The 12,962-nt window shown below is 43.7% G+C and overlaps 1 protein-coding gene across 1 annotated transcript; it reads right to left on the bottom strand.

The window, feature by feature from the left end:
• Nucleotides 1–2,486: 2,486 nt before the first annotated feature.
• Nucleotides 2,487–4,088, bottom strand: LOC146677080 (uncharacterized). The gene is made up of 3 exons (XM_085383133.1): nt 3,197–4,088; nt 2,669–3,166; nt 2,487–2,561 (listed from the first exon to the last, which is right to left on the bottom strand). The coding sequence occupies exons 1-3, from the start codon at nt 3,635–3,637 to the stop codon at nt 2,487–2,489; spliced, it is 1,014 nt and encodes a 337-aa protein (XP_085239259.1). The 5' UTR covers nt 3,638–4,088.
• Between the last annotated feature and the right edge of the window lie 8,874 nt (nt 4,089–12,962).

The following is a 12,962-nucleotide window of genomic DNA, read 5'->3' as shown; positions in this document are numbered from 1 at the left end:
AATCGGGTTTCGTAACAGCATTTACTTTTCGGAAATCATTACAGAAACGGGGAGTTTGATCGGGTTTTGGAACGAGAAGTGATGGTGAGCTCCAAGAGCTATTACTGGGGAAAGCAAAACCGTGGTCAAGAAGATACTGGACTTCTTGCTGCATAATGGCCCGCTTAGTGGGATTTACCCGGTATGCATGCTGCTTTATGGGCTTATGGTCACCCACATCAATATCATGACTTAATACATGCGTTTGAGTGGGGATGTCACCGAAAAGAGCAGAGTAGTTTGTAATGAGCTCACGGACATCAGAATTAGCGGGATCAGACAGGGGCGCCAAATAGGCATCCAAGTCAGCCAAGATTTCAGAGTTCCCAAGACGCGCACCCGAAACAGAGGTGTGCCTGTCATCCAACCCGTCATCGCCGGGACTATACAAGGGTTGAGAAACGGATACCGACACAATAGGTGACACAACAGGTGCCAAACTAGAGCGGTCACGATCAATGTATTCCTTTAGCATGTTGATGTGACAGACGCGACTTTTCTTCTTACGATCAGGGGTTAACACCACATAGTCCGTCTCACTTAGTTTGCACTCAATGACATACGGACCGGAAAACTTTGCTTGCAGGGGAGAACCAACAACCGGCAAGAAAACCAACACGCGGTCACCTGACTGGAACATCCGTACTACAGACTTCTTATCAAAATGTGTTTTCATTCTAACCTGAGCCTTTGCTAGCATGTCACGAGCCAAAGCACAGGCATTATGTAGCCTCTCCTTAAACAAACTAACATAGTCCAGAATATTTTCTTTCGGCCGATGACTATCTGAGAGAAATTTCTCTTTCAGGAGACGTAACGGACCGCGCACCGTGTGGCCAAAAACCAAATCAGCTGGACTGAACCCCAAAGACTCCTGACATGTCTCCCTGACGGCAAACAACAGTAGTGGCACCCCCTCATCCCACTCACGGCCAGACTCCGTGCAAAATTTGCGAAGCATGTTTTTTAGGGTTTGATGGAACCTTTCTAATGCACCCTGACTCTCCGGGTGGTATGCGCTCGAAGTGTGATGAGTGACACCGAGCTCTGTCATGACCTGGGCAAAGATTTTAGACATAAAGTTTGTGCCCTGATCAGTTTGGATGCGTTTAGGCAACCCGAAAGTGGAAAAAAACTTAACTAATGCTTTCACAATCCCACGGGTTTTTAATGAGCGTAGTGGAATGGCCTCCGGATAACGAGTGGTAATACACATCATGGTAAGTAGGTATTGATTTCCGGACTGTGTTTTAGGAAGAGGACCCACACAGTCAACAATGACATGTTCAAAAGGTTCCCCAACAACCGGGATGGGTTGTAGCGGAGCAGCGGGAATCGCCTGATTTGGTTTACCGGCAAGCTGACACGTGTGACACGAGCGGCAGAATCTTACCACATCAGATTTGAGACCAGGCCAAAAGAAATAACGGAGGACACGGTTATATGTTTTTGTGATTCCCAAGTGACCGGACATAATGTGGTCATGTGCCAAGCTTAGGACCTGGGGACGAAGCGACTGCGGAACAACAATCTGCTGCACTCCCTCATGGGTGCAGCCAGAACTGGGAGTCCAGTAGCGCATCAGCACCCCATCCTCAATAAGGTAGGACGCAGATCTCCCACTCTTAGGCTCGGTCACATACGCCCAACAAGATGACAAGCTCTCATCATTTTTTTGAATTTCTATAAGCTTGTCTTTATCTACTGACAGAGTCATAGTCTCCTCATCCGGCTGAAGTGATACAGAGACAGGGGTACCTTCACAGGCGGGTCGCAAGCTCAGTGTGTCTGAAGCGCTTAAGAAAAAGTCGCTAAGACCCACCACGTCACCCTGTTTGCGTGCCTGCGCACGTGTCACAGCACACACGGGAAACAAAGGAACAGCATTTGATGTAGCACAAGCGAAACCACTATTATCTGTAAGTGGTATATCAACTACTTCTGGCGACGGAAAAACTGTGCAGCCAGCTAGATCGTTTCCCAAAATGATGTCAATACCTGCAACCGGTAACTGGGGTCGCACCCCAAGCTTAACCTCACCAGACAAAAACTGAGACGAAAGCTGCACCAAATGTAAAGGAACCCGTATTACACACATCCTAACTCCCCAGGCTAACACATCAGCCCCACAATAGGATTGAGCTGAAAACGGTAAAACCCCCTCACGAATGAGCGACTGTTTCGCACCAGTGTCTCGCAAAATACTGACAGGAGCCCGCCGATCTTCCCCTATCAAGGAAACAAAACCGTGTGACACAAATGGCTTAAACTCCTCATCTACCTTATCATTTTCGGGTACCATCACCTCCCCCAAAGGAGGAGGGTTTATCTGTAGAAGGTTTATTGGGGAAGGAGATGCACCCTTCCTGGTCATTTCTTTTCTTTTCAGAGCAGGGCAAACCGCAATAAGGTGTCCCTGCTCATGGCAAAAAAAACACACGCGGTTCTCAACGGATGAGGGGATGGCACGGCGGGTGCCCCTTGGAGACCATCGGGGCGGGGGGCCACCGGAAGACGAAAAACTGTGAGCAGGAGCCGAAAACACCACTTTATGTGTCAACACAAACTCATCAGCCCGTATAGCAGCAGCGGCGAGAGTCGTAACCTTCTGTTCGTTTAAGTAGGTTACCACAGTGTCTGGTAGTTGATTTTTAAACTCTTCTAACATCACCAACTCACGCAGGTCTTCCAAGGTTTTTACTTCTGTAGCATGACACCACTTATCAAACAGAGTTTTCTTTTCTCTGGCAAACTCCACATAGGTCTGGTTGGCGGATTTTTTCCCATCCCTAAATCTCTGCCTGTAAGCCTCTGGCACAAGCTCGTAAGCGCGTAGGACAGCAGCCTTCACCGTATCATAGTCAAAACTGTCCTCCAGAGAAAGAGCGGTGCATACCTCTTGAGCTTTCCCCACCAATCTACATTGGAGTAAAAGAGACCACACATCCTTTGGCCAGTGCAGCGCACCTGCGATACGTTCAAACACTGTGAAATACGAATCCACCTCAGTTTCCCGAAACGCCGGCACCATTTTGATGTGTTTACTCACATCAAAGCCACCACCTGGCATCGGGGCCGGTGGCTGCGGAGATGGCGACTGCGGGGATGATGACTCCGGGGAGGGTACCTGCGGGGATGATGACTCCGGGGAGGGTACCTGCGGGGATGGTGACTGCGGGGCTAACCGAGGTACAGGAGGGCTGGCAGACACAGAGGCTCCCCTCTCTACCTCCAGAGCCCTGATCCTCAAGTGCATAGCGTCCACCTCCAACTGCTGTTTCTTTAGCTCCACCTCCTTAATGCGCAGCGTTAACCGCAGCTCCTCCACAGAAGGGCTAGGTGGAAAAGGGAGATTTTTCAGTGGGGCAGAAACACCAGCAACAGCCCCCAGCTCAACCCCCCCTGCAGGACCCGGCTCACCAAACAACCCCCTGTCCGTCAACTGGACACACAGGAGCTCCCTAAGCTCTTTCTTCTTCGCAGTCAACGGCACAGTCACATCAAAAAATTCAGCAACAAGCAAGAGGTCAGCCTTTTTACACCTGTCCAACTTCTCCGCAGACGGGCTCAGAGTGAAGTCCTCCAACTTAAACTCCATCCTAACACACACCCCCCACACAAGAAAAAACCGCCAACCAAGAAAACAAGCCACAAAAAGAACCACCAAAGGGACGAGCCCCCAATATGTTACGTTCTGGTCCCGGCAAGCAATCAAACGCAACAAAAGTTTCGCCCCACTCACTTCCCACCCACGCACAAACCCCAACAAAGACACCTTTGTCAAGTATTTAAGCAGCCATTTATTTTCATCGGCAGTGAGCAATGCCAAAACAATAAACAAAACCCCCTAAAACCCACTCCCTACACTTCCCTAGAAAAAAAGAAAAACAAAAACAAAAGACAAGTCTCTTACCTAATTACCTAACGAAAAACAGGAGAAAACTTGTTCAACAAAAGAAACGGCTTCTCACGCCTACTAGGCTGCGACAGTGAAAGTTATACAGCAAAGATACAAAAAAAAAGTGACCGCCACTTGTTAACCTATTTACAATTATTTACATGGCAAGGCTAGAGGTACACGTGAATACTCCAGCCTGCACTACAATAACCACACACACAACACCGTGATCGAGTCAACGGGGTTCCCCAAAAACACTGCCAGGTGTCTGTCATCCGGACGTTAAGTACTGGAGGTGGTCCATCAATTATCCAGTCCGAGGATAGGTAAAGACTCCACCCGGATACTTAGCAGCCACGCCTAGGTGTCCACCTTCTAGGAGAGGGAAAAAGAAAGAAAAGGGAAAATACCACCAACCATCCTCCGGTGGGATGCACAATACCAACAAACACATCACTGGATCATAACAGCCGTTTTCGCCGAGAAGGGGGAGGAGACGAGCCGGGCCGCCAATCCTCCAACGGACCGGGCGGAACATCCTCCGACCCATCATACTGGAGCGGCAGCTCCGGGCGGATGCGTACGGTGGAGACGAGGAAGTCCTGGATGTGGGGGTGTAGCGCGCCGAATAGCCATGGGAGTCCGGACACCATCCTCTGTAAACGGATGGCTACGGTCTCCCGATACTCTTCTCCTGGCAGCGCTACCCACTTCACTGTGCAGATTAAATCCGCCTGGAGCTCAGCGGAGGGGTTGTGAGCTGCTGGGTCCATGTCGTGGTCGCGTTCTTCTGTCATGATCTGGCTGTGTGGCAGGCAGGAAATAGGACCCAAACGCAAACTCACGGGAAAACAGGACTGAACTGAAAATACAGCTTTATTGCTGACAAAAGATAACAGCGATACAAAATAACATGAAACTAAACTGGGAAGTACTAAGGAACGGACTTACGAGGAAACACACGGAGGGGCACACAGTCATGAGGGAGAACGCAATACTGAACTGAGGGAGACATGCACATAAATACACAGAGGGTTAACGAGGGAAGTGGGAGCACACGGGGAACACAGCTGACACAGATAATCATAACGAGACAGGGCAGGCGTGAACACAACATGACGCATACTGACGAGACACTGTCAAAGTAAAACAGGAAGTACACAGAGGTTCAGACAGGAGGAGAGAGAGCACAGACATAACGGGCTGGGGAAAACATTAAATGAAACACGAGGGGAAACGAGGGCTCACAGATACACAGAGGGGCACACAGGGAGGGGGTAATCAAAAAAGGAACATCTTTAACAGAACCTAGGAACCACGGCATACGGAACAAAATTACAAGAAAACTAAGAATGCTGGGCCAACATGGCCCAGGACCATGGCATCCAGCTTGAAAACAAACACACTGAAGCCTTCAGTAGGGTCTTCCTTTGCTCTTGAGCACTCTCAGTCCTTGGTGGAGTGGGTGACTTTGACATTTTGCTGCATTTAGACATCTTTGCATCATATTCTGTCTGCAGATTTCTCAGCTGCCAATCCTACCTTCTGCCATATCCAAAAGATGTATTTACTGAATTTGGATCTTATGACTGAAGAGGCCACTGAAGTCCACTGAACTGCTGTTCATGAGAGAACAGTTGGTTTGTGACATGGTGCAATATTCTGCTGCATTAGAAAATGGTTCACTTATGGCCATAAAGGGAAGAGATCCCCACATATTTGGGTTCCACTTGCTGGAGTGGCAGTATTTATTTAAGCATGAACCTGCTGAATAGCACCATTTATAAGATGCATATTTGCAATTATTTGCTCAACACTCTGTGACAAATAACAGAGCAATACAATAAATTGCCTTTCCAATGATTTCCTTGTCCCGTGATTAAATACACTCTTGGACTTCAACTGGTAGTCTTTGTTCTGCTATGTTGCCTTGGTGAGTTTGGCATAACAGCCCATGAACCAGTTCTCTAACTGATGCAGGTTTGGGGTAAACTTTTACTTATAGTTGATGTTGAGTGGAGACGAGCTGCTGTTCAAAACAGTGGAGTGTGATTCTGTCAAGCCACAGGATGAGAAACAAACTGCTGATGAAAAACTGTTAGATCACCAGCCGAAGCAGACTGGATTGTTGGCATAATATTTGACTCCTTGGATTCATGCTAACACAAATGTTGACATCCATCCATTCGCTTCCGCTTATCCTTTTCAGGGTCGCGGGGGGCGCTGGAGCCTATCCCAGCTGTCATAGGGCGAAAGGCCGGGTACACCCTGGACAGGTCGCCAGTCTGTCGCAGGGCTAACACATAGGGACAGACAACCATTCACACTCACATTCACTCGCATATTCACACCTAGTGGCAATTTGGATTATCCAATTAGCCTATCCCTACAAGCTGCATGTCTTTGGATGGTGGGAGGAAGCCAGAGTACCCGGAGAGAACCCACGCAAACACGGGGAGAACATGCAAACTCCACACAGAAAGACCCCGGCCTGATGGTGGAATTGAACTCAGGACCTTCTTGCTGTGCGGCAACAGTGCTAACCACCGTGCCACCGTGCTGCCCCAAATGTTGACATAATCATATTTAATCTTTCTGTCTAATCAGATCAAACCGTTTCCTCAGACTTTAACTATCCTTTTATCTTCAGTAAAGCTGTAAATAGTATTTACCACACTGGCAGCTCCAATCAGTCTGTCATGTTCCTCTGACCATTACAGATGATGAATAGAGCTCCTGGGATTTCAGAGCTACTCAAATCAGCCAAGTGACTTAGATGTTTGTTTGTTTGTTTTTTTGTTTTTGTTTTTTGCATATGTAGGTTTCCTCACTTACATCTGCAAAACTGTCTGTTCATACTTTCACATGATTGGCTGATTTAAACACAAGTAGGGAGGTATACAAGTGTTTCCATCAAAGTGCTCAATTAACATGAATTCCCCACGAATAACGCCATTGCACTTAAAGACTAAAGTTTGATCTTTTATAAAGTTGTTCAGCTTTAATAATAGCTTTAATAATTATTTCCTATCACGTCTCTGAACAGTAGACTTTAGTCAGCATACAGACAAAACCCAAACTTCATCCATTGCTAAGCTACACTTTAGTTTCCTCAAAGCAGACTTTTGATTATTGCATAACAGAGGCTATTGCCAGTGCTTTTCATATATGTGTGTTTGCAGCTGTGCACAATGAAAATAAAGTACCTTACTGTACCTTTAGAGGTACAGAGTCTCACAGGTAAAAGATACCAGACACAGATAACAGACCCATTTCTGTAATATATCCATATACCTATATTATTGCTAATATATATTTTGTAATATATCTATATCATGGCTAAAGCACTTCTGGATGAGTGCAAACTGCATTTTGTTGCCTTGTACTTGTGACAAGTGCAATGACAATAAAGTCGAATTCTATTCTATTCTATTCTATACCAGGAGGACACAGATCCAGCCTCAGGGGGTTCACAAGCACAATGTAGTCCTCTTACCAGTCCCAAGACTAGATGAATGGGAGGTTTGTGTCAGGAAGGGCATCTGATATAAAATCTGTGCCAGATTAATATCCTGTGGTGACCCTTGGGAGAAAAAACTGCAGCTGAAAGTACCCATCTCATAAACTCCTCACATCCACCAGATCACCACTGATCCCGCTAAGGTTAAGGGTAGGTTAGCTTTTGTTTCAGCCACATACTAAAGTCTTATGAATTACGGTACACACAATTAACTCAAGGTACCATAATTAGCCTTAGGGGGGACATTCATGAACATTACACTTATAGGGACAAAAATTGACTTTTATTGTATCCCTACATTAAGTACACTAAGTGTACATGCATGTCAAAACAAAGTGGGAAAATACAGAGCTTTTAAACTCTTTGACTCTAAACTGCTTTGACTTCCTTAAGGCAGGGATTGTCAGTTTATATAGGACTTTGAGTATATAGATATTCTGGCAGGCGTGGGTGGATTAAGACAGCAAAGCAGAAGATTTGATGAGAGGAGAAAGTTGAAGTGAGTACATTAGAAATGCCGAGTGATGAACAAAACACATTTGCCTTCCACCAGTACCCCTGCTGCTCATTTCTGTTAAAACTGTACAATTGTACTTCCTTCTTTTGGACCACTTTTCTTTTTCCCTTTTCATCAGTTTTTCTGTTGCTTGCTACAGTTCCACTTACTATCCTCTACCATTACTCTAAGGCATTAGCTTTAAAGGATGGATGGATGGATGGATGGATGGGAGGGCAGATTCTTTCTGTTCATGCTGAGGCCACTGTTAGACTCCTGCTCTCACTGCAGTGCTGTTTCACAGCAGGAAAGGAATGTAATGTGCTTTGATCTCCTTTTTTCCATTTCTCACCCTCTCTTGTTGATACTCTCTAAGTATAGATTGGCTCTGTAAAAAATAATCCTAGGGTTTTCCCTTCAACCTCAGTCTATCTGCTTTATAAACTTTCTTCCCATGCGATCTCTTCATCCATCACAATCTCCCTCTAATATGATTCCCCCTCTTTTCTTTATCTCTTCTTACAACTGCAGCACATCACCACAGACTGGGATGCACACTTTAAAAGACCCAAGGAAGAATTTCCAGTATTGACTTCGGTCCACCATCATTTTCCCTCTCTTCCTCTACAACCATCCACCCCTTAATAGTCCTAACCTTTGGGCTTGTAAAGGTCAGCATCCATATTGCAGGTGCTGCTGATGCTATCAGGGGGTTCCTGGTGCTGCAGCATCAGTGGTGTGTGTTTGTGTAAATTTTGAAATGATTTCTAGAATATACTTGTGATGACTTGTGCTCAGTGGCTAACATTAAATTGATCATACAAAGGGGTAGGCTGCTTTAAAATGGCATACCACGTAATTTGCACTAAAGCAAGATGAACTATAAATGTGTTGTATAGCATGTACGTTGTCATTAACAAATTTGTCAATTTCTCCCCACCACCACATTTAGTTCATAAGAATAGTTTTTGAAATTATACTATTAATATAAACAACTTATTATACATGCAGTACATGTATGCCCTGGATGGATGGAAGGATGCAGTGTTTAAATAAACACCAACCCTATTTTCTCACTCTAAAACATGGGATGCTGTTGTTCATGTATACTACCTTCACCCCACAAACGCGTGCATTAAACATTTTAGCTAATCAAATGATATTCTTTTCTTCTTCTTTTTTTCAAAGTCAGAGTGCAACTCATGTAGAGTGTCAAAGAAGGTCTAGCAATGCTGGGTTTTGTTAATGCCCTGGAACAGCATCCTTCACTCTTCTTTTCATTCATGCGCTACACTGAGGCCAGGCTGGAAGCTGATCCTGTGGAGAACATCTGCCATATGTAGTTCAGTTCACCTGGCAGAATTCAGGCCTCAAGAGGAGACTAAAGTACTAAGCTACTGACAAGACTGTCTGCTTTATGGTGGAGATATTACATTTGGTTGAAACTGAAGAAATGAGCATTTGTATGATAGCAACTAATTATAATGGCATTTTGTCAATGTATTCTCGTCAAATATATATATATATATATATATATATATATATATATATATATATATATATATATATATATATATATATATTTTAACCCTTGGATGCACAACCTACCAATACCTACACTCTTCCTCGAGTGGGGTCATAAATGACCCCAAATAGAAATAATGCATTTTGCTACAAACTTGGTTGTTATTCTTCAAACTCTTTAAAACAAAGAGTTGTAACATTCTCATATTTGAGGTATTCCTCATAAAACATGTTTGTGACATGAGGCACTTTGCATTTTTATTTATTTTTTCATTAATTTTAAGAAATTGCAGTTTTTCTATCGCTTGTATCACTTTTGTATGCTTGCTCTGCATATACTGCAGAAGCTGGGTCTTCCCTCTGAAAGGCACAAGTTGTTCATCCACTGTAACGCAATCACTAGGGATGAATTTCTGCCTGCAGTTGACCAGGAACAGGCCCCATATGTAGCAGAAAGCTGCCATGTGGTTTGTTTTCAGTCGGTAGGCTCTGGTCCTCTTGTCATCAAAGTGCAAGAAACGGTCAATATCTTAAAATCTTTGAATTGACATAGTGGCCTTGTACAATGGGTTATGCAGAGGACTCCCAAAAAACTTGTACATCCCAGTTCTTCTCACTTCCTGCAAAAATGGTCAATCAAATGAAGGCCAGGAGCTTTTGTTTGATTACATTTTTCCACTCTTTTCCCCTGTCTGTGGCTACTCTTAGTGCCTCCATGTTTGTGCATGTCAGCACCTCTTCTGTTATATTATCAGACATGAACATCTTCCATGCATTTACTGGGGAGAAAGTACTAAACCCAGGTGCAAGCCCTGGCTGACTAATTCAGAATATTGTGGCCAGAGCAGTAAGAGGGGCTCATTCTGTTAGACTCAATATCCATTTCCTCTTCAGAGGACTCCTCTGTATCTGACTAGTCTTGTTCGGGGGGATGGGGGTGACAATAGTCTGGGTCCTCTATATCTGAGATGTCAAATTCTGAGTCAATGCCTCCGATGGGCTCTTCATCCCATCCGTCCTGGATCATTTGTAGGGCAAGGTTCACAGCTGGCCTCATAGCAGCCATGTTACTTTAAATATTAAAAAAAAAAACATCAGAAAGTACAATGTTTGAAATGCACAGAAAACTATAAACAGGGCTGCACATAAATAGTCTGCAGGTGCGCATTTGCTGTCAAAATAAAAGACGCGCACCAGATAAGAAGTTGGAATGTTCGTTTGCGTACATTAGATGTTCTGGAGGAGGACAGACATTTGTTCAGAACTCTTAAAGATGTCGAAGAAGCAAGCTCCGTAAGCAATTACTTTGGTATTCCTCCACCGCAAAAGAAGCGCGTATTCTCTGAATTTCCGGGAATACTTTTATTTTGACAGCACACCTGAAGACCACTTATGTGCAGCCCTGACTTTAAATCGTGTATGTTACTGTGTAAAAATTAATTCTTGATCCATCAGAAGTGTAAGTGGGACAGTCAGAGTTGCTAAGAATGAAAGTTTCATAGAAAATTCCATAGGAACTGCTTGGGGTCATTTTTGACCCCACTTGTGGAAGGGTGGGGTAGTGATACAAAAACTGCATTTTTTAAAAATTAATGAAAAAATAAATAAAAATGCAAATGGCCTCATGTTACAAACATATTTTATGAGGAATACCTGGAATATGAATATATTACAACTCTGCATTTTAAAGATTTTGAAGAAAAACAACCCATGGGGTCATTTTTGACCCCACGTGTGCATCTAAGGGTTAAAAAAAACTTTTCTTTTTACATCCCCAGACAAAAATGGAAATATGTCTTTTGAAGGCATCCTCATGTTTGCAACCACACTGAGGGGAAAATCTTTAAAAGATTAACAGCTGGTGATTCTAAGTCCAGCCATCTTTTTGAGTGATACCTAATTTTCGCCTGCAGTGGACCAGTTGACTGGTTGAGAGATCTCACTCTGTCTTCCCAAGTTTGTTAAATGAACCTCAAGATTGTCATCCCCACATCAACTGTGCTGGGATGTCAGTGTGTCATTAAACCGGTGCAAGACTTACTCAGACACTTGGAATCCACACTCTGTTCCACTATACTGTAGTCATATCTATGGCCTTCTGAGAAATATCGCTAGCTTTGTGTTAGTCTGCTGTCTGTCCAGATGGTTGCAAAGAGTAGTGTAAAGTAGTGTCCTCCCAAGACACACACTAAAATCAGCTGACTGCAGTGTGCAGAAAGAAAAAGGCATGTTTGTTTATTTGTTCTTCTATTTTATACACCCATTTTGCATATAACTCAAGTGTTCAGCTATGACTGAATGACTGAATTCTTCAGTGATACATGTAGATGTCACTGGTAAATCTGAAAGTTGTATGAAATTTGTGGTTGGGGCCACTGGATATAATCCATGAGTTTGAGTTGTCAGCCATCAGAAAGGTGATTATGATAGGTAAATCTGGTTGAACTGTTAAAAAAGTCCTTCATTTCTCTCACTGTTGGACTGTTTCCATCATTTGGATTCAGAGATGACAAGAACATGGTGTTGATAGGTAGAATCATTAAATGTGAAGGTGCAAGTTCAGAGCCTATTATCACTATGAAACTTTCAGGGCTTTAAAGACCTTTGCAAGCTCCTCTGCTGCTCATGCATTGGCCTCAGGCATAAACAATATCTTTGCTCTTGAGATCTGTTGCTGTATCTGTCAGTAAAAGCAGATTTATGTTTCATTATCGTGTAACTTGAATGCCAGTCAATGACAATGCTGTGAATGAGTGAATATTTTTTGAACCTTCATCTTCTTGGTTTTTTTTTTTTTAGAATATATTCAGCAAACCCAGATACTTTGTGATTCTTCTGAGTAACAGCATGTGCAAAGCATACTATCTCCATGGACTTTTTTGGCATTATCGGTTAAGAGTAATATTGTTTTTGTTTTTTCTTTATTTTTTGGCTTCTCTAATTTCTTTCTTGTGAGAGTTTGTGAGACAGCATTTAGAAACTCTCTGTAGCCCTCGATAATTGCCCATGTGTTAAGCTGATGCAGTTGCTATTTCCGAAATAACTGCATGTTACAGGTATTTGTACCAAAAATGCATTGCAAAAATAAAGAAAGGCAGTCTGTAGCAGGCCTATAATAAATAATCATGTGTTCAGTGAAAAAAAATCTATATAACTCATTGCAATTGCAAGAAAGTGTCCTGAAAGTAGCTGAAGTGACTAAACTAAATGAGTTAAATAAAACTATTGGAGCTGATTGATGATTTATTGAGGGAAACTATTCAAAAGTCAGTGCAAAACTTTGAAAACAGTCTCTTTTTAAATGAAACTGTCACGGTCCCCGTGTGTCTCTGGTTGGCCCACGCTGGCTACAGGTTTTGTTGTTGTTGTTAGTTTTTGTTTTTGTCTCTCCTCCTCCTCTCTGCCTGGGTGGAGCTCGTTACGGGCTCTCGCTCTTGGCCCACGCACCTGTGTGATTGTGTCCACCTGCTGCTGATCTGGCTGAT

Source organism: Rhamphochromis longiceps, linkage group LG2 (assembly GCF_057381845.1).
Source record: "Rhamphochromis longiceps isolate RC_006_pf linkage group LG2, R_longiceps_female_GT1.1, whole genome shotgun sequence".
In the NCBI taxonomy this organism is placed as follows: Eukaryota; Metazoa; Chordata; class Actinopteri; order Cichliformes; family Cichlidae; genus Rhamphochromis; species Rhamphochromis longiceps.
The sequence above is the reverse complement of the archived record's forward strand: the minus strand, read 5'-3'. Positions and strand labels throughout refer to the sequence as shown.

Coding starts and splice junctions, on each gene's coding strand:
- LOC146677080 (XM_085383133.1), bottom strand. CDS start 3,637: ATGGAGTTTAAGTTGGAGGACTTCACTCTGAGCCCGTCTGCGGAGAAG. Junction 3,167..3,196: donor CGCAGTCACCATCCCCGCAG/GTACCCTCCCCG, acceptor TCATCCCCGCAG/GTACCCTCCCCGGAGTCATC. Junction 2,562..2,668: donor ATCAACTACCAGACACTGTG/GTAACCTACTTA, acceptor TCCTGCTCACAG/TTTTTCGTCTTCCGGTGGCC.